At 35.1% G+C, this 22071-nt stretch overlaps 1 protein-coding gene and 1 long non-coding RNA gene across 7 annotated transcripts in view; both read left to right on the forward strand.

The window, feature by feature from the left end:
• The window catches only part of ARAP2 (ArfGAP with RhoGAP domain, ankyrin repeat and PH domain 2), a 222008-nt gene that overhangs the window by 40315 nt on the left and 159622 nt on the right, over window positions 1–22071 (forward strand). For all 6 annotated transcript variants that reach the window (XM_086705258.1, XM_086705256.1, XM_086705260.1 and 3 more), the window contains 4 exons: window positions 5556–5614; window positions 6711–6787; window positions 7513–7604; window positions 9276–9629. In XM_086705258.1, the coding sequence (XP_086561384.1) occupies window positions 5556–5614; window positions 6711–6787; window positions 7513–7604; window positions 9276–9629 (582 nt within the window). The remainder of the gene's footprint in view (window positions 1–5555; window positions 5615–6710; window positions 6788–7512; window positions 7605–9275; window positions 9630–22071) is intronic.
• Window positions 9638–21562, forward strand: LOC147582053 (uncharacterized). The gene is made up of 3 exons (XR_015250525.1): window positions 9638–16926; window positions 17164–18412; window positions 18665–21562. It is a non-coding gene; the product is annotated as an uncharacterized LOC147582053 (long non-coding RNA).

Consider the following 22071-nt stretch of genomic DNA (forward strand, 5'->3'; position numbering starts at 1 on the left):
GTGGTTGGGTGCATTGAATAAGAAAAATACAGAAACTCATCCCATCTTTTCCATGTTCAAGAAAAACTTCACATTTCATGTTATAACAGAAAAATGCTTAGCAATCCAAAATTCTTTATATGCCTTTAAAATGTCTTCTTTTTTAAATTCTGTGAAAAAATAGGCTGATTATTTTAATATTTTCAAAATTTGGACTTCACCTAAATTTTGACAAATCAAAATTTAAGTAGTTAATAGTTTGATTTATTCTTAGAGGATAATGATATCTGTCTGCTTCAGATTTTTTATAAGTAAAAAGACATTAGGTTTACACTTTTTATTTCGTAATATAAAAAGCACCACTTTGAAAAATATGTGTTCTTAAATTCCAGTTATTTAACATACAGTGTAGTATTAGTTTCAGGTGTAGAGTATAGTGATTCAATAATTCCGCATGACACCCGGTGGTCATCACAACAAGTGCACTCCTTAATCTCCATCACCTATTTTACCCATCCCTCCACCCACCTCCATTCTGATAACCATCACTTTGTCCTCTGTAGTTAAGAGTCTGTTTCTTGGTTTAACTCCCTCTTTCTTTTACCCCTCCCTGCTTGTTTGTTTTGTTTTCTTAAATTTGTTATATGACTGAAATAATAGGGTATTTGTCTTTCTCTGACTTATTTCATTTAGTATCATACTGTCTAGTTCCTCCATATCATTGCAAATAACAAGATTTCATTCTTTTTGATGGCTGAATAATATTCCATTTTGTATATAAGTTCCACATCTTCTTTATCCATTCATCAGGCACTGGAGACTTGGGCTGTTTCCATAATTTGGCTATTATAGATAATGCTGCAGTAAACATCAGGGTACATTTATCCTTTTGATTTTGTATTTTTGTATCTTTGGATAAATACCTAGTAGTGCAATTGATGGATCAGAGGGTAATTCTATTTTTAACATTCTGAGGAACCTCCCTACTGTTTTCCAGAGTTGCTGTACAAGTTCACATCCCCACCAACAGTGGAAGAGGGTTCCCCTTTCTCTACATCCTCACCAATATCTATTGTCTCTTATGTAGTTGATTTTAGCTATTCTGACTTGTGTGAGGTGATAATCTCTTTGTAGTTTTGATTTGTATTTCCCTGATGATCAGGGATGTTGAGCATCTTTTGATGTGTCTCTTGGCCATCTAGATATCTTCTTTGGAAATATGTCTATTCATGACTTCTGCCCATAAAAAAATACATTTTGAGCTGCAATTTTTGCTAGTTTAAAGAACTATTTGAGGATAATAATGTAGACTTTTGTGTTGTAATCCATCTGTAATTATCATTTATTCTTTTCCCGAGGACATCTTTTGGGAACGTCTTAGATTGAGACTTAAGTATCTGTGCATTATAAATTTCACATTCTTAGTCTGTGCTGTAGTTAATAGACTCATGTTTTCTGAAATCAGATTTGTGTGTTTAGTTAGATATATGTAACCTCAAGGCAGTTTTAAACTGCTGCCTAATGATCGTGATTTTCTTTTGAATTCAATTCTGTAATGATCCGTAGTTAGTCCGTTGTAGTTAGTTTGTTATGAATTGCAAGAATTGCATTTTTTAAAAACATTCTGTGAAATGATGGTCCATTTATGGTGTATAATTATTTTTTGGTGTGGCTGCCTTGTCTAAGTAACAGGTAAGTGTGGATCATAAAGGGAGATCTTTAACATTAATTAACCTTCAGAGCACTGCTTTTCTTGGTTATTTTAGTGGTTTAAAATATATTAAAAATAATATCTGTATTATGCTAAAGATTCACTTTGGTAACCAAAGGCTTTTTTTTTTTTTTTTTTTTTTTTGCAACTTGGTGTTTTAATATTATATTTGAGATTTATCCACATTGATGCACATACTTTATGTAATAATTGCTGTGTAGTATTTTACTAAAAAAAAACAAAAACAACACACGGTTATTCCTCTACTAGGTTGATGACATGTTTTCTCTATCACAAAGAAGAGTGTGAATACTTTCAAGGACTTTAAGAAACAAATGTGCACATAAAGTTTACCAGAAGGACCATTTTCTCCTCTAATAAAAATGATAATTGGTTCATTCTTGCTGTTTATATTGTGAAGGGCACACCTTATGCTCCTTAAAAGAATTTTTTCATTAATCCTCATAATATTCCCGGGAAGCAGGCCTGGGAATTAATCTCCTTAAGTGAATGAGGAAACCAGGCTCAGGACTGTTAGGTAACTTGACCAAGGTCACGAAAGCATAATTAATGAGAAGGTGATAACTACTGCTTTTCTTAATGGTTTTTTAATTTTTATAAATCGACCATGCTTTTATATGTTAAATTTAAAAAGCAACCTACAGTTTTTAGGATAACTGGTGGGAAGATAATAGGGCAGAAAGAGGCAGAAAGGAAAGAATGGGGGCTTTGCCTCTTGCTAGCTGTGGACTTGGGCTGGGAGAGCCTCCTTTAAGACAACTGGTTTTATGTCATAGAGCTGTTATGAGGATGAAATATGAGATGCAGATATATATAAATTCCTAACATAATGTTTTGGGCATAATAGATACTAGAATATAAAATAGCTTGTGATAACTTATTCATAGGTAAATGAGAATATAAATTACTGATGGCTGGCTTTCAAAATAACTTTTTTTCCTGTGTTGAGCTAATCTTTCATCAACACTAGATCAAATGAAGTTGGTTGATAGATTCAGTAATTTCTTGCAGTTGGATACTGAGTATAATTAAAACCACAAACATTTTTCTTTACATTTCATATGACTAGTAGTAAAACCAGCAAAATATGCTTTAAAGCACCACTAATATATTTAAAATTCTTCTAATTCATCTTTAAACATGTTTTCAGTATATTTATAATGTATGTTAATATTTACTAATTTTATTAAATACTTATATATTAAATACATACATAATTTTCTTTTTTGGTTTTGATTTTTTTTTAATTTAAGAAATCTTTGTATACTCCAAGGTTGCAAAGATTTTCTTGCATGTATTTCCAGAAGTTTTAGAACATTAGCATTAACATGTAGGTCTAAACTCCATTTCAAGTTCACTTTTGTATATGGTATGAAATAATGGTTGGTGTTCATTCCTTTTTTCATTAAGATATCCAGTTGTTCCAGCAACACTTGTTGAAAAGACTATCCTTTCCCCATTCAATTGCTTTCACATTTTTTCAGAAATCAGTGGACCGTAGATGTGTGGGAGTTAGGTGGAATTGTTATTTTGTTCCATTAATTTATGTGTTTATCCTTTCACCAATTATACACTGATTTGATTGCTATAGATTTAAGACTAAATATTGAAACTGTACAGTATAAATCTTCCAACTTGTTCTTCTTTTAAATATTTGACCATAGTAGGTTATTTGTGTGTGCATGTACATTTTAGAGTCATCTTGTCAATTTCTACATAAAAGCTCATTGGAATTTTGTTTGGTATTATGTTGACCCTGTATATCAACATGTGGAGAATTAACATCTTAACAACATTGAGTTTTCCAATCCAATAACATGGTATATCTATCTATTTTGGTCTTTTTAAATTTTTCAATGTTACATGGTTTTCAGTGTGCAGATCATGCCCATGTTTGGTAAATTTACCCCTTACTATTTCATGTTACTGATATTATTATAAAATTTATATTTCAAACTATTTTTCCAGTTGCTCAATGCTAGCATTTAGAAATACTATTGAATTTGTTAATATCTTCCCCTTATCCTGGGACCTTGCTAGGCTTACTAGTTTGAGAATCTTTCTGGCAGATTCCTTAGGATTTTCTACTTAATGGATACCTTCTGCTTGTAAAAGTTCTTATTTTCCAATCTGCATGCCCTTTATTTCTTTTATATATCATATTGTCCTGGATGGGACCTCTGAAATAATGTGATTATAAGTAGTGAGAGCAGACCTCCCTGTCTTACTCTCAATCTTAAAATCAGTCAGCCTTCAACATTATTTAGGATGTAGGTTTTTCATAAATGGCTTTCATTAGGTTGAGGAAGTTTTCTTCTGTTCCTAGTTTATTGAGAATCTTTGTCATTGATAGATGTTGGATTTTGTCAGTTGGTTTTCCTGGATCTGTTGTCATGAGACTGTGATTTTTCTCTTTTATTTTCTTAATTTGGTGAATTACATTGATTTTTCTCATGTTAAACCAACTTTGCTCTCCTGGAATAAATCTCATCTGGTTTTATATATATATATATAAAATATATATATATATATATATATATATAAAATATATATATATATTTTTAATGGGTTGTTGGATTTGATTTGCTAATATATTGCTAATTAGTTTTGCATCTAAATTCATGAGGACAATTTATTTAATAGCTATCTGTAGTTTTGTTTTTGACTGGCTTTGTGTCTGTAATACTGACCTTATAGAATGAATTGGGAAATAGTCTCTCCTTCCCTGTTTTCTGAAAAAGTTCATGTAGAATTGGTATTATTTCATTCTGAAATGTTTGGTGTAATTCATCAGTGAAATGGCTTGGCCTAGAGTGTTTTGCAGGTAGGTGACTACTAAATTCAATTTCTCTAATAGATCTAGGGATATTAAGATTTTTCTATTCTGTATCATATTTGGTAATTTATGTCTCAAAAAATATTTCCATTTCATCTCAGTTGTTGGATTTATTGAAATAAAGTTTTTCTCAATAATCTATAATTATCCCTTTAATGTTTGTAGGAGTTGTAGTGGTGTCTTCTCTTTCATGCTGATATCGGTAGTTTGTCTCTTTTGTCTTTTATTTTCCTTCCCTGAGGTTTATCAATTTGATTGATCATTTTGAATAACGAGCTTTAGTTAAAATGATTTTAAACTTTATCCATATTTTATTTCATTAGTTTCTATTCTTTTTTTTTTTTTTTATCCTTGTTTGTAGTTATTTGGTCAGATACAAATTTCAGAGACCCTAAAGACACTGTCCTGATTCTTACACTTAGATGGAAAAATAGAATTCATTTATATAGTAATGGGTATTCATTACATCTGTTTACACAGTGTTTTCTTTTTTCATTGTTATTAGGCTGTATTCTAATTAATTACCTGTAATCTTTCTCTCCCAAGGCAGCTAATATTTTTAAGGAAAGGTCTTATATATTTTCATACTACGCTTATAGAGCCGACAAATTTTTGACTCAATTTTGTAATTGTAAAGTTTAATGACAAAAAACCCCTAATAAATAATGAATTCTAATTAGAAAATTAGTGTCTCACAGGGGTATGTCTAGCAGTTTTGAAAATCCAACGTACATACTAGCATTGGGCAAATATATTCATTTACTTTTGTAAAGTATAAATGTGAGAAGCAAATGCTTGTAAAATCTAGTAAAATCTCCTTAAGACTATTTAGAAAAACACATCTGTGGAATTTAGCCATTCTGTTTAATTAGAATCAAATTTATTTTTGAATATTGGTTTTTCTACCCAGAAGAATGGAATGTATGTCTGTATCCTTTACTCAGTCTCATAGTTTACCAATTTTTGTTTATCTGTTTTAATTTATCTCTTTTTCCCCTTTGCTTTAAGCTATTTCCGTGAGAGAAGAAACATTGCTACCTCAACTGGAAAGTCTGTGACACAGGAAAGTGAGTCTCAGCATGTAAAGTCTTTGTAAATTAGCACTCATATGACAGTCTTAAATGTGTGAAAATCGTGATCGAGAAAGTAGGCCCCCTGTGTAATAGGGAATAATGGGAATAACTATCTACTAGGGTTCATAATACTTCAGATGCATTTAAAGATGAGTGAATAAAAGACAGTCATATGTACTCAGACTCCTGGAAATCTTCAGATACTAATGTAAAAAAATTTTATTTTATTTTTTTTTGCACCGGGCTTCATTTATCAGTAGCCACAGTCGAAGGCATTTAACTAAATTAAGTGGTTTGTGACATACTGAGCTATAGGACCTGGATTTATGGAAAGTAATTTTGCTATGGTAACGGGAAAGGGCTGACATTACTTTGCTAAATTGATCATTGACAGAGGCTTTTCTTTCTTTTTGAAAATTCTGCTTATATATGTTCAGGAACATTCTTCTTAACAATAAGGTGGAAAACACTTGGTTACTGACCCTTTAAAAGTTTTTTTTTGCCATAACAGAGAATGAAAGTGTTAGGAATTCTTTCTTGTGGATGGGTGTAACACAAGGACAGTGGAAAATCTCTTGAAATAACTTATTTACAAGTGTATTAGTGGCTGTGGTGTTAGATTATATTAAGTAAATTCTGGTGTTTTGAGTGATACAGTGTCTAGTTGTTATGTTAGTGAACTTTTAATTATTCATTGGAAATTACAATAGATCTAACACTAACTTTATGCCATTAATACTGTATTCTTATTTAGGAATTAACATTATAAATGGCATCATGTGGGAAATGTGCTTAGTTATATTAATGTGAATCTTAGAGGGTAGCAAGGCCATATATGACACATCACACTTTCAGAAACAGTGAGTAATATGCCTTGGTTGGAAAGTGAGAGGCATATACAGTGAGTGCTACACCAAGAAGCCATGGGATGAGTTGCTTTGGAGGTGAATATTATAAGCATAATTTTGGACTCTCAGAGAATAAAGCTTAAGTTGTGATATTACTATAAAATTATTAAGTGCATACCTTTTTAAAAAATGTTTCACATTATTTATATCTTTTCATTCTCATCCTATAATTTCCCCAAAAGATTCAAAGGAGGAAAATTCATCTTCCATTTTTCCTTATGGAGAGACCTTTCTCTTCCAGAGACTAGAAAATTCCAAGGTTAGTCCCATACATTTTTATTTTTGTTTCCATTTTCAAGTCTTTGCTCTTCTGCCTATATTTCCCTCTTCGTTTCCTTTAAAGTGTTTGGAGAATGAGTTATATTGAAGCAGGACATTGGTAGTCAGTAAAATTCTTTTAAGTAAAATCATGTTGAATGTGTATCTTTAAATATATATCACAAAAATACATTCAATTTCAGGAATACAGGAGGGGGGATTTCTGAATTTTCCAAAAAATAAGTTACTTTAAAGATAAACCCCCAAAGAAAGCAAAAGCAGGCAAACAGAACCCCCCTAGATTTTGCTTTTTGCCTTATACCCAAATATCTACTTCTAACATATCTTCATATCTTCATTATTTAATTTATCACTTAGTCTTTCTTTCTTCTCAAGTACTTGTGCTCTTTTGGTTATTTTATTTCTTCGTCAGGATAAAACAGAAGTTGGAAGACAAAAAGTGGGAAATTAAAAGTAAATAAATTTTGTTCTTGGTTGGCATCTTCTGTTTTTCCTGGATGAAATGATGCATTATTAATGTTTAAATATCTTGAAAAAGGCATCAAGAGGCTATTTTTAGTATAGTCTCTCTAAGTTTTTACTGAAAATTGATCTAAGCAGTTAGATATTTATGTAATAAAACTAAGCTCACATTGTGGATATTTGGAAAATATTGCTGTCCTAAAAAATGTATGTATATAATATATGTGTATTTTTTTTTAATAGAAGAGATCTATAAAGAATGAATTTTGGACCCATGAAGAAACACTCAAAGGGGAAACAACTACTGAAAAAAACTCTTTTCTTGTGAAATCAAGGTATGAGGTCATGATTGATGATGATTAATTCTTTTGAATATAATGTTATGCAGTGTTGACTTCTTGCTCATATTATGTTCCTAAGAAAATAGTTTACATTAGTAAGTTCAAATCTTTCTCATTCTAGATGTTTCAGTAATGGCACTTACTTTATTAAAAAAATTTTTTTTTAGTTTGTTTAGAGCACAAGCGGGGCAGGGGCAGAGAGAAGGAGAGACAGAATCCCAAGCAGGTTCTGTGCCATCACGCAGAGCCCAGCGTGGGGCTTGAACTCACGAACGTGAGATCATGATCTGAGCTGAGATCAAGAGTCAGACACTTAACCGACTACACCACCCAGGAACCCTGAATAATGGCACTTATTTTAATAATTGAACTTAGAGTCTGTAAATCTGGTGTATAGTGATATTTTGCAGCAGATTATGTTAGTCTTTTCCTAATTGAAATCACTCTTCCCATCCTAAAGTGGAAAATATGTGGTGCCCACAATTGTGTGTTAAAGATGGGAAGTTATGTTAATATGAAGGAGAAAGAGGAAGCGCAAAAAAAAAAAAATTACTATCTAAGGTGGAGAATTTTTACAAATGTAATACATCCTTTTTTACTGGAAGTTCATCATTGACAAGTGGCTTGACAGTTTACCCAGTTATTTGGATCACTCATGAAATTAAGCAGTTTGTGAGGCGCCAACTTAAATTTTAGTTTTCTCAACTTTATTAGGACTTAGTGTCCTGCATCATTACCTGATGTTCATTTTATATCTTCAATTTTATCCTTTTCTTCCCAAGTCTGATAATGTTGTGGGTTTTCTTAAGTTGAAACTAAATAATTGAGGATCTTCAGTTAGCATTTGATATGTATGTATTATAATGCAAAATGTGGAAGGGGCCAGGTTAAATCATTCTTTAAGGAAGTGAGTTTTTAGGACACTGTGTCCAAAAGGATGTAATTTGACTCCTACACATATCTATTTCATTGATTAGCAAAAACTTCTTTGTAATGAGTTTTATTATACATTAATGGCTGAGTGAACCTATTTTGTCATTCCTTAAATCTGTAGAAATATGCTTAGCTATTATGAATGTGTTCTGGTGAATATTATAGGTTACACAGCTTTTACCTTCTGATTGTATCCTGACTCTTTCTCATTTCCTAGCTAACAGTGTGGTGAAGTTTTCCCTCATTAGTGTTACAAAATAATACTAAAGCTCTTGGAATTGAATCGTGGAGAGCGAGAGAGAAGCAACAAGTTTCGAAGTGAGATCTCCAAATAGATGAGTTAGTGGTTCATGAATGTTACTCAGGGACTACAAGTTGGAATGGCTATTTAATGCTGTTGGTGATGATGTTAAATTACGAGGCAGGGAATGTGGTCAGTCTTTACCCTTAGTACCAGTCTGCACCCACCCCCACCCCCACCCAAATAAACAGATCAGATTAATGACACAAAAATTGTACTACTTTCAGCAGTGTTCAAATATATCTTAGGGTAATAAGAGATTTCTGTTTTTCTGGAAGAGTTTTAGAACTTATCAGATGGGTTAATGGAGCTCTTAAGAGCTTTCTGACTTTAAATTTCTGTGCAGTTTGTTGTTTATAAATTTCAAAAGTAATCAGTGGCTCAGATACATATGGTATTTTGAAATGTTAACACAGTTTGTTTCCATTTAGCATATATGATAACAGGAAGGAGAATATAAGCGAAGACAAAGCAGAAGATATTTGGATACCTCGAGAGGACAAAGTTAATTTTCCAGTAGACTCTGCTTCAGAATCAGAATATTCAACAGTAGAAGAATGCTTTCAGAGTTTAAGAAGAAAAAATTCAAAGGCATCTAAATCTAGGACTCAAAAAGCATTGAATTTGGACCCTGTTAATAGGCACAGTTATCCGTTAAGCTCAACAAGTGGAAATGCTGAGTCCTCAATCGTTTCCTCAAATGCAATATCTCCCTATGCCTGTTTTTATGGGTCCTCTGCAAGGAAGGTTAAATCCGGATGGCTAGACAAACTCTCCCCTCAAGGGTATGTAGTTTTTCATTTTTTTTCCCATAAGTAGCATATTTTCAGCAGTTCAAGTTTATCCATTTCTAAACCTGCTAGGTTGTTGCTACTCTCCACCCCTCCCCTACCCCGACGCACACAGATACAGTTTTTAGGGGTTTTCAGTACACTTTTGCAAATGCTGTTCTTTAGACATAAGGAGGAACATGTGCAGTGTATTATGTGGAATGCTGGGTTAAGATTCTGAATAGCAGATTGAAATCGAAAGTTGCAATTTCACATCTAGATCCTTAATGTTAGTTTCTAACTTTACACTAAAATGCACTGTGTCCCAATTTATCGCAAAGAAAAACAATACAGATTGAGTTGGTATTACTAGGCCCACACTGTTTGGCTTTTGCTCATATTATAACAGTGTTCTGTTTGGGAATACAAGTCTTAATTGTAGTCAGAGAAAGTATGTCATTGTTAGATTTCAGGCTTCACTGGTATAGATACATTGTTTTGATTTTTGTATGTTGCACAGAAGGTCAGAGTCCCTTGAATATTATACTTTTAAAACAGATTTATCATTTTAGATGTTTACAAAGAGACTTCTGTCCCTTAAGGGTTATACAGTACTCAGAAATATTTAGGGAGGGATTGCGTTTAATTAGAATTGTTTTCTGGCATCCTGATTTTTTAATGTCCTTTTGAAATATTTACTTGAAATGTTTCTCATGAATTATTAAATTATTTTGGGATTAAATCTCTCATGTTTAAGTAGTGAATGTGGTGAGTCCTTGCAATATGCTGGTTTTCTTTACTATTCCCTCCAAAATGAGCATCATTTCTAGAAAGCCTTTGACCTAAAATAAATTTTTTTAGCAAAAAGTTACTAGAAGAAACATTAGTTGATTAGCGGGAGCAGGTTTTAATTTCTTAAGAAAGTGAAAAAAAAACAACACTTTTATGGTTAGTAATTATATATTTAATGCTTTCTATCATTGCATCCTTTTAGCAAATTAGATGTTGAATAACCTAATTTAGCGAATTAGAGTACTTCTTAGTATCAGTTATCCTGTCTCCTTTCTGGTTATTTAAGGTAACAAAGTAGTCAACTGTGCCTACTTTCCATCAGTCATCAGTACTATTGATAGTCTAATAGCAAAGGTAGGAGTAAGCATTCAAAAGTACACATTGGTGGAATGAAACAGTGAGTTTGAATATTCTCGAATCTTTTGTTTCTGTAAAATTAAGGTGTTTAGGGAGATTCTAGTGCTCTCTCCAAACAAATACCACCAGAAGAGTTAGCGGACTCTGGGTACAGAGCCCCCAGCAGCTGTGGTTTCCTTTTCCTGCCTACTCTCTGGTGGTACCTTGCTCTCTGCAGGGTTGTTATGTTTATGCTCCGGGCACCCTGAGAAAGCTTCCCCATTATTGTCCACCCCTGGGACAGTTAGAACATTTTTCCTCTCACTCTATCAGAACTCTGGCTTTCCATCCTTTCTATTCTGAATCCGCCTAAGGTCAGATGCTGTAAGTTGTCTAGATTTATGTTTTTCCATTTTAGGGGAAATAATTGAGTTTTCTGGCTTAACAGTTTTTCTCCTGGATACCAGGATGAATAGAGATGGGAAATTAAACAAAGAACTTGCTATATCACCAAGAGATTAAACTCTTTTATATGATTTTATTGTTATGACTTGAAAAGAAGTATATGTTACTGGCTTAGAAGCATGTATTATTTATTAGATCAGAAGTAGAATCTCTTAATTTCTCCTTTTCATAATTGGATTCTGTATTCTGTTGTGAGTGTTTAAAATGCTCATTAATTAGACAAAGTGATGCCTACCCACTCCTTATGCAGAGGTTATGAGCTTTATTTAACTCGTGGCCACATGTCTCTTTGGAGCAGTTAGCACTGCTGTAGATGGCATTCTGATTCCAGAGAGGAGGGATCAGCAAACTTTTTCTGTAAACGGTCAAATAATAAATATTTTAATCTTTATAGCCTCTGTGGGGCCTCCGAGAAGAATCAGCAACTCAACAGTTGTAGCATGACAGCAGGCACAGAGAATATGCAGACCAGTGATTGAGGCTGTGTTTCAATAAAGACTTTATTTATAAACACAGATTTGGCCTATGGGCCATAGAAGCATAAAGCAGATTAGATATTTGGCTAAAATCTTATACCAGCTTCTTCTGTCTCTCCTAGGCCGCAAGTAGAAAATTATAACCTGATACTTTCTGTTATTTTAATCAATATAGAAGTCATAAGAAGCAAGAACTCACTTTGGCGACCTTGACACTTACTGTTCTTTATGACTGGAATGTCCTTTTCCACAGAGCATCGTGACTTGTGTACCCTTCCTCAAGTTCTTGCTGTAATGTCTCCTTTGCATTGAGGCCCTCTTCCCCAACACCCCATCACTCCCTTCGTTACTTTATTAAAAACAAATAGCCACACTCAGTTTTCCTTCTCCAAACAGTGTTTGAAACTGTTCTCAGTCATGAGGGACGTTAAACAAAATTATCAAATTTATAATCTGGATTTATTTCACATGACTGAGTATCTGTTTTTGCAATGGAAATGCCAGTTCTGCATCAGTGCACGGTATGTGAAAGCTGCCTAGTATTTAGGAAGAAAGTAAGTGTGTACCATCATGCAACTAAAGAAATAGTAAAACATTCACAGTTGAGCTTAAAATATGAACATTCACTAACTCTTTGAATGATCTAATTATACTATAGACTGATAGTATCAATTTCAAAAATTATATGGAAAAAAACTTAATAAAATGTAGAATGTGGGTGTATTTGTGTTTCAAACAAGTCAAGCAGATGAAAAACTTAACGGTACTTGTTTTTAAAAAAACTCACTGGGTTTTGAGGATAAAAAAAAAGTCTCACTCCCCTTTCTTAACTGTAACTAATAAGCTCAAGCTCTTTTTTTTTTTAAGTTTTTTAAATCAAAAAAAATTTTTTTAATGTTTATTTTTCAGAGAGTGAGGCAGAGCGTGAGTGGGGGAGGGGCAGAGAGAGAGGGAGACATAAAATCCCAAGCAGGCTCCAGGCTCTGAGGTGTCTGCACAGAGCTGGATGTGGGGTCGAACTCCCGAGCTACGAGATCATGACCTGTGAGATCATGACCTGAACCAAAGTCATGCTTAACTGACTGAGCCACCCAGGCACCCATGGTAAGCTCAAGCTCTTCCCTCAGTCTGAGTTGATGTAAATATGGAAGACTGGATACGGTTTATTGCAGCATTTCCCAAGTATGTGACTCAGAGGAAGAATCCTGCCAGTTGCTTTAAGGAAAAGACAACATGGTGAATATGCTGTACCCTTGCTAGGAGGTACACATAGTGAAAGATCTAAGCATTATCTGCAACAACGAAACCTTTTTGACATTTTTAACTTGCTGTTTTCTAAAGATATTTGTATGTTCAGTATAATGCACCAACATTTTTATAAAAATTGCAATGGATCTTGAATTCATATTTTACTAGGAAATATGTTTTATGACTTTCTTTCTTACTCAGCTAAATTCCTCTTTAAAAAAATTGTTAACTTTTTAACCTTTGAGAGGCATGGTGGGGGAATTTGAGCCTAGGACAGCAGAAGCAGAACATGTGAGGCTAACTCAGCAAATCGAACATATAATATGCTTAAGAATTTGTGGAGGAATACAGGGGTACCTGGGTGGCTCAGCTGATTGAGTGCCCGACTCTTGGTTTCAGCTCAAGTCATGATCTCTCATGGTTTGTGGGGTTGAGCCACATCGGGCTCTGCATTGACAGTGTGGAGTCTGCTTGGGATTATCTTTTTGACTCTCCCCCCACTCGGGTTTTCTCCCTCTCCCTCTCAATAAATAACTAAATTAATTAATAAACTAAAAAGATAATTTGTGGAGGAATACAAAAACGCCCATGATGTATGTGTTCCTTGCCTTCTTTATGTCTTTCATTAGGGCAGGAAAAAAGGAAGTAAATAAAAATAAAACCTAAATGCCGAGTATAGTTGGTACAGAAAGGTCCTCAGAGTACAGAATTGTGAGGTTACAGGGGGGTTGAGAAAACATTTCTTCAAAGATCTAGGAATGAGAAGTGGCAGTTCAGTTGGCCTTTGGAAAATAGATGAGATTTTAACTAGCGTTTTTAGAAGAAATACTTTTCTGGATAGAGGGAGTGAAAAGGCACCAACATAGATGATACCCGGGGTACTGAAGTCTATGGGATGGATAGCTGTGATTAGCTGGGTTATTTTATGGAAGATGTGAGTAAGCTTCTAGAACAAGGAGGTAGAAATTGCCAGTGGATTGCATGTTCAGGTTGAGTAGAGAACTGAGGAAAATGAAAAAGCCAATGGTCAAATACCAAGAAAAGATCAAACCCCAGACAGTAGTTGGGAGTCAGACCACCCAGAAGCCAGTAATCCAGGACTTGGTGGGAGATGACAGCTTACTACTCTTGGTGCCTTTGTCAGTGACTGACGTCACAGTGTGTGCCCAGCGTGTCCAAGGCTACTTTAGTGGAGTGATTCCTCACCCTGGTACACAAGTGTGGGTGTGCCTCACATTTCCTGGGAATGCTGACCTCTGGCCTTTCAGTGAAAGCAAACGTAGTGCAAAGTTGACAAGTCTCTATCTGACCAAGATGTTATATACCAATCACTGTGTTGAACTTAAAGTTGAATCTTAGATCTTTGATAAAAAGTATGTAGTTGGCCATTTCTCAAATCATACTTTGTAAAGACTGTCCCAAGCAAATAAAAAGCCTCAATGTTTTATTTGTAGTTTAAGGAAACAATTTCTGAGTTTTAGTATTTATTAAATAACATGACTAATTTCTTTTAATCCATCTAGTGGCAGACAAATGAGTGAGGGTGTTGGAATCAGAAAGAAATTAGAGTTGTAAGCTCTCTGTTGTTCATTTGCTATGTGACTCAATGTCTCAGGACCTCCATTTCCCACATAAAAGTGTAAGGTCAAGACTCCCTCTGTGGGCTCAGTTGGAAAAGTAGGTAACATTGGGCCTGACAACTGGGGCTGAATAAACCACAGTTTCCTTTCTCTTTAGAAGAGTATCACTTTATTTCAGACCTCTGATAATGTTAGTGAAAGTGAGTTCTAGTCAGTTCTTACCTTGGAAAATAGGATGTAAGGAAACCATGTGTTCACATTAAACTTACAAAACATTAACATTTTTTTCTTAATATTTATTTTTGAGAGAGAGAGAGAGACAGAGTGTGGGCCTTGGGAGGGGCAGAGAGAGAGGGAGACACAGAATCCGAAGCAGTCTCCAAGCTCTGAGCTGTCAGCACAGACCCGGATGGCGGGGCTCGAACCCACGAACCACAAGATCATGACCTGAGCTGAAAGAAGTTGGACCCTTAACCAATTGAGCCACCCAGGCGCCCCCACATTAAACTTTTAAAAAAAGGTTTCTGGTGATTATAAAAGCATGTGGTTTAAAGTGTCAGAAAGTTCTATGTGGCTTGTTAAAAAACACATAGCAATTTTCCTCCCCTCCCACATCATCACAAGAGACTGCCACTTTGAACTCTTTTTGTAGTTTCTTTTGGTATTTACTTTGTATTTATTAATAATGTTTAAAAAGAAATTTTTTTTTTTACAAAAATTTTTTTGACTAGTCTCCATGCCCAGTGTGGGCCTTGAACTCACAACCCTGAGATCAAGAGTTGCATGCTCTACAGACTGAGCCAGCCAGGTGCCCCTATCTTAATAATATTTTTATGCTATTTTTTCCCCCCTCACTTTTCAGTGTTAGGGATTATCTCTTGAGGTACTACCATAGAGTGTAATGTTTATTAAATATTTTTTAATGTTTATTTTTGAGAGAGAAGGGGGGGAGAGAGAGTGAGCACACATATACACACTTATGTGTGGTGAGGGGAGGAGCAAAGCGGGGGCACAGAGACTGATGTGGGGCTTGAACTCACAAATTGCAAGATCATGACCTGAGCTGAGGTCAGATGCTTAACTGACTGAGCCATCCAGGCGCCCTTAATGTTTATCCATTTTTATCTCTGTCCCCCACCCCTTCTTCTGGCAAAGACACAGTTCTTGTCTATCATCCATTTAATGCAGTTGTATAAAATATTTAGATTATTTCTGTATTTAGTTTTATACTCTTGTGACTATAAATGCTCATATGGGAGGCTCTGTAACATAGGATTAATTTTTCTTTCATATGTGATCTTTAGTTTTCCTTGGAATTTAAAACTTTTGATTTTTTAACTTGGGTTTTTTTTTTTTTTTTTTAATCTCATTCATCTCACATTTCTTCCTAAGAACTATAAATCTGTGAAGTAACCAAAATACATATCAATTTCATCATCTCACAGTCTCCTAAGGAATTCTGTTTAGTTTGGGCTGGTGGTTCTCCAGTCCTGCTACACAATTAGCTGGTTAGCATTCTGTGGTCCTTTTGATTATTGTCCTAGGGATTCTCTATGTGCCGTGTTTTTGTCTTTCCTCAATATCCAATTGTCATGGTTTCACCACCAGCATGCCCACCCATGCTCCTTGGAGCTTCCTCAGAAACAATGGGTAGGGGAGATAGTTTTTGAGACTTTGCATTTTTCAAAGTGTTGCTTTTTTTCCTAAACATGCTTACTGATAATTTATCACGGTTCAGAAGTCTTGATGAGAAAGAATACTCCCTTCAGATTAGCAATCCATAGTCTTTTAGATCATTGGTATTATAGAACTGGTATTGAGAAATCTGATTCTTGACCCTTTATATGTAGACTCTTTTTTAGTTCTGGGAGATTTTCCTGTTTTCTTTGTTAATTAGTCTGTTTTTTCTTTTTAAACTTTTTGGTAATTTGGCGTTGGACCTCCCACACCAAAATGTTGAAAACAATGTAGCTTTTCCATGTTTCATTTCTGTGAAGTTTATTCAATTGTATTTTCTAACCTACTTTTGTTTTTTGTTATCCTATATTTAATATAAAAAGCACTTTCTTTGTTCTTTTATAGCTTATTGTTACTCTTCACGGACAGAATACCTTTCTGAAGATGTTCATGTTTTTTGAGGCTCTCTTTTCCTGTTCGGTCTGCTTTTAATTTTATTTCTATTTTTTTTGGGGGGGGGTCATTCCCCATATTTTACCTTAGAGATGTTTCCCTCAAAAGTTTCATTTAAAAAACAAATTAATGTTTATTTATTAGAGAAAATGAATGAGCGGGGGAGGGGCAGAGACAGAGGGAAACACAGAATCCAAAGCAGGCTCCAGGCCCTGAGCTGTCAGCACAGAGCCCAACACGGGGCTTGAACACACGAACTGCGAGATCATGACCTGAGCCACCCAGGTGCCCCTCAAATGTTTCATTTTTAATTTTTTTTTTTTTTCCAACGTTTATTTATTTTTGGGACAGAGAGAGACAGAGCATGAACGGGGGAGGGGCAGAGAGAGAGGGAGACACAGAATCGGAAACAGGCTCCAGGCTCTGAGCCATCAGCCCAGAGCCTGACGCGGGGCTCGAACTCACGGACCGTGAGATCGTGACCTGGCTGAAGTTGGACGCTTAACCGACTGCGCCACCCAGGCGCCCCACAAATGTTTCATTTTTAAAGTGAGATCTTGCAAAGCTGCTTAGAACAGGTTCTGATGAGTCCTGTTACTCATTTCTTGTAAGATGAGATGATCTTGCTGGACTTCTCTTAATATGTTTCCCTGGTGACGCCTCATGCCATTATCTTTTAAATGAATCCTGGTAAACAGCTTTTTGGGAGCTTAGGGAAAGTGGACTTTGAGTGTAAATATCTATGACCCAGACTTTTGTTTGATTCTTCTGTTTTGAATACCGCCCCCTACCGTCAGTCATGTGTGAGTGTCCCAGTCCAGAGACCCTCTCCCATGTGTGTGATATGCAGTGAATGAAACTCTGGTTTCTGTTGAGCAAGAGAGGGGGCATTTTTTCCAGCGGTGTGAAGAGAGGGAGGATTCTGGGATGGAGTGATGAGGGGTACAAATTTATCTCTTAAATTGCTCTTCAACAAATCTTGTTTTTGGCACCTCCCCCCCCACCTCGCCTTCATAGTCACTTCCAGAGTTACTTAATGTCTTCCATTGCCTGAGACTTCCCGAGATTTTGTGGGTACATTGGTTTTCCTCCCAGATTGATCTGTTGCAGGCTTAGCCATCAGCTCTCTGAAACTTCCTAAGTCAGCCCTTCTCCTTAAGGTTTCTGAATATTGTTTCTTCATCTACTTCTATGATCATTGTTGGTTTATAGGTATTTGTTTATTTTTTTTTAACCCTTTGAAACAACTTTGGGAGAAGTAGAGGTAAATGAAAGCTTTTAACTGATCATCTTAACTAGAATTTGGTTTCCGGTTTGTGTGTGTGTATGTGTGTGTGTGTGTGTGTGTGTGTGTGTGTCTGTTTGTGTTTACAGAATATGACTCCATGAAATAGTTGTGAATCATTTAATATAGCTCTTCATATACCATGTCAAATAAGCACTTAGCTCTTTGTGAATATTTAAAAATTGATAGTGACATATTAAAATTAATGCTCTATTATTGATTTCCGAAAGCTTTTTTAGCACCTAGAATTCTACATTAAAATAACATTCATTTTTTCTCATTGAAAGAATTAGGTATAGCAGAGATAGAAGCTGGGATGTTGGAGAATTTTGCTTTATTTTTGATTTTTTGGCCCCAATTCCTTTTGGTTCACATAATCTTGGTAACTATCATTTTGGTTTGCTTAAAAGTGAGGAATTGTGTTTTAGAATAGAAGAGTGATAGCATTTTACACTTGATCTTAGCAAAAAAGGGCAAGAAGTGATAGTGCTGGCATTTTATTTATTTATTTTTTTTAATTTTTTTTTTTTCAACGTTTATTTATTTTTGGGACAGAGAGAGACAGAGCATGAACGGGGGAGGGGCAGAGAGAGAGGGAGACACAGAATCAGAAACAGGCTCCAGGCTCTGAGCCATCAGCCCAGAGCCTGACACGGGGCTCGAACTCACGGACCGCGAGATCGTGACCTGGCTGAAGTCGGACGCTTAACCGACTGCGCCACCCAGGATCCCCAATAGTGCTGGCATTTTATAGAAATATAATAATTTCTTGCATCTGTATTTATAAAATACTTCATAACTAATACGGAATAATTTAAAAGCCTCATACTTAAAAGAGTAGATAAAATAAAAACTTAGCTAAATCAAAACATGAGTAATTAGATAAACAAAAATCTACACTTTTGGAAATTGTAGTAGTTCTAAAACATTGAGGCTAGTGAGGGTTAGAATAGCAAATAAGATAAAATTTGCATGTAATTCTTCAGGATTATGTAAACAAGGCAGACAAATCTGGAACACCATGTTGCTGTCCTTTTCATTAGATACTGCTTAGAATAACTGAGAAGTATGTTTGTGATGATTTAAATTCCATGATTAATAAAAGCCATAAATTTGACTTAGTGCCTTTGAGGCTCATTTCATTTGTGTCATATTTAATGACAATTTGGTAGCCTTTGCCACCTTACATTAATATTGGTTACCATACCTATTTGATTTGGGAATTTTTTTTAAGCTAAAATATTACATCTTTTTAAAAGCAAACAAAAATCTCTACAACCCTGTTGGCACTTAAGAATGAAATTAAAACAGGAATACCTCTGTGTGAGTACTTGATAAATCCAGATTTGTTTGTATATGCACTGTTGTTAAAAAAAAGAATTTTTAAGATAACACAGTTTTGAGACAACAAAAACTGACACCAGGTGGTAAGGCTGTATTTATGATCGCAGTTGAAACTTCACACCAGCTGCCCTACTAGAGCTCAAGAGAAGAGTTTACAGGAATTCGTTCAGTAACGTGGGCACAAGACTTATAAATAATTCTAAAAAAGCTTCTTAAAGAAACGTTTCCCTTCAGAACCCTAAAAACAAAATAGGATAAAACCTAGGCTAATATGTTTCGTGTCTGCTCCACCTTTTTTCCTGAAGGAATTCTGAAGCACTTTGCACAATTGAACTCACATATAAAATGGGTAGAGGTCAAATGTTACCACTGCCGAAAGGGATGTCCAGGATGCCTTGCTATAAAACGTACTAGAATCTATTTTGTGGAGCAGTTGAGAGCATGGACTTTGGGATCCGATTGCATGGATCTGACTCACAGATATGTTCTTACTGGTTGTGTGACAAGGTTTTTCATTTTAACCAGTGCCTGTGTACCTTCATCTGTAAAATGGGAATAGTAATATTACCTCATGTGGTTGCTTGGAGGATTAAATGAATTAGTATTTGTTTTTGCCTTGCAGCAGGGCCTAGAACAAAGCACAACAAACCGTTTGCTGTTTTTATTATGAGGATTATTATGGCAAATAAATTCTTAATTGATGCGTTAAAAATGTCTTTCCTGTGTAGTAATTCATTGTTATTTCATATCTAATTTGTGTCCTGTGACAGTAGAAACACAGTATTGGATGACACTGTATTTTATACCCTGTCTTATTTTTTTTAACATTTACTAAGCAAATTAAGCTGTAAAGCAAAATTTTAGGGAAAAGCATAAGTTACATCAGAGTAAATGTTTACTCTTGTATCCTCTAATTGTGTGTAGTAGATTGATTTTACGTAATTCCAGTGGAATTAGCTGACTGATATCTAATAGTCTTTTTTAAAAATGTGAGGGAACTATATAACCGTTGCACAGAAAAGATAGTTCTTAAAAATTTAGTATTCATTGATATTTATTTTAAAATTTGAAACACCTTAAGTTCTCCCTGTTATTTCATTGAAATTTTAATTAATATGTAGGGTTTACCAACATTAAATCTGAGTTTTCATTTGCTAGAAAGGAGAATAATGTGAGAAAGGATATAAATGTAAGTTCTTATATTTAATTACCAGTTATTATAATCCAGTATTGAACTTACATGCAGAAAACAGTTAATTGAATGTTGATGTGTTTTATGAAAAAAATAGATTAAACAATATTTATATAAATTTAGTTTGGAAACATTTTGTATTGATTTGTATTTTTAATAACATGTCAAATGCATACTTTTTTACAAAGTATATTTTAAGTGTTTAACATAAAAAATGTATTTTTAAATTACATGGATATTAGTGATGAATTTTCCAAGCTTAATGATGAATTTTCCAAGCTTTCTGTAGGCTCTAATTTTTCTTTAATAACAAAATATTTTACAAAGCTTTTATTTTGTCATATTAAAAAAAAAAAAAACCCTGATCTTTAGTATTTGAAAAAAACAAAACATGAAATTAAGGGTAAAATGTTTTAGTGGTGTTTGTCTTCTGAATATGTAAATAATGCAGATTTGAGTAAGCATTTTTCAGTGAAAAATATGTTCCTGTGTTCATTAAATATTAAGCACATTTTATTGCTAGAAACTGTGGCAGTTGCTGGTTTTATATTGATAAACAAATACTTTCTGCACTCAGGTATCTCAATTTCTAGCATGGGAGATGGGTGAAGCAAAGCGAATATGGAATTCCAAAATCTGCTAGGTGTCATTAAGTGACGAAATGGATCAAGAGACCAAGGAGCTCTGTAGGATTTAGGTGGCAGTCAGGTGGCTACTTGGAGGGGATACTTTCAAGCTGATGTTTCAAGGATAAGGAGCTAACCATGTCAAGAATAGGCTGGAAGCATTCTAAGTGGAGAAAATAGCCTCTGAGAAGGCGCGAGCAAGAACCAGTGTAGAGATAGGAAGCAATATGGCTGTAGGATTGTGTCCACTGGGTAGGTACCAACAGATTTGATGGCTGCCTGCATGAATGAATGGCAGCAGAAGGAAAGGACCATTAGTAGAATTGCCCAGTGGCTCTCTCGAACTACAGAATGGTTGTTTCTTCAGTTGCTACACCCTGTGGCTTTTCATTCCATTCCCCTGTGGGCTGGGACTTGCCCTGTTTACCTGTCCCTCCATAGGATTATTAGAAGGATTTAATAATATTTAAAAATGTTGAGGGGCGCCTGGGTGGCTCAGTCGGTTGAGCGTCCGACTTCGGCTCAGGTCATGATCTCGCGGTTCATGAGTTCAAGCCCCGCGTCGGGCATCTGTGCTGATGGCTCAGAGCCTGGAGCCTGTTTCAGATTCTGTGTCTCCCTCTCGCTGTGACCCTCCCCCGTTCATACTCTGTCTCTCTCTGTCTCAAAAATAAATAAACGTTAAAAAAAAAATTAAAAAAAAAAAAAAGAAAGAAAAAAAAAATGTTGAGCTAAAATGGCTGAACACATCTAGAAGTTACCAGGTAGTTGTGAAAATTCAATGGTTGGGAGAATACCTCAGAGACTAATAAGTCTATCAGCTGAGGTTTTGGTTGAGGCCTTGCTCAGAGAGCCAAGAATAGAGTGTGTCTTTGGTCTTTAGTGCCCAAGAGATGTGGTCAGATGGTGGTATCTTTGACCCCTAAACTGTCTGCCCTGTCTCTTTCTCTTCTCATTTTTCTGTGGATACAAGTGTTACACTC

The sequence above is a fragment of the Puma concolor genome, chromosome B1 (assembly GCF_028749965.1).
Source record: "Puma concolor isolate L17-30 chromosome B1, mPumCon1.1.hap2, whole genome shotgun sequence".
Taxonomy (NCBI): domain Eukaryota; kingdom Metazoa; phylum Chordata; class Mammalia; order Carnivora; family Felidae; genus Puma; species Puma concolor.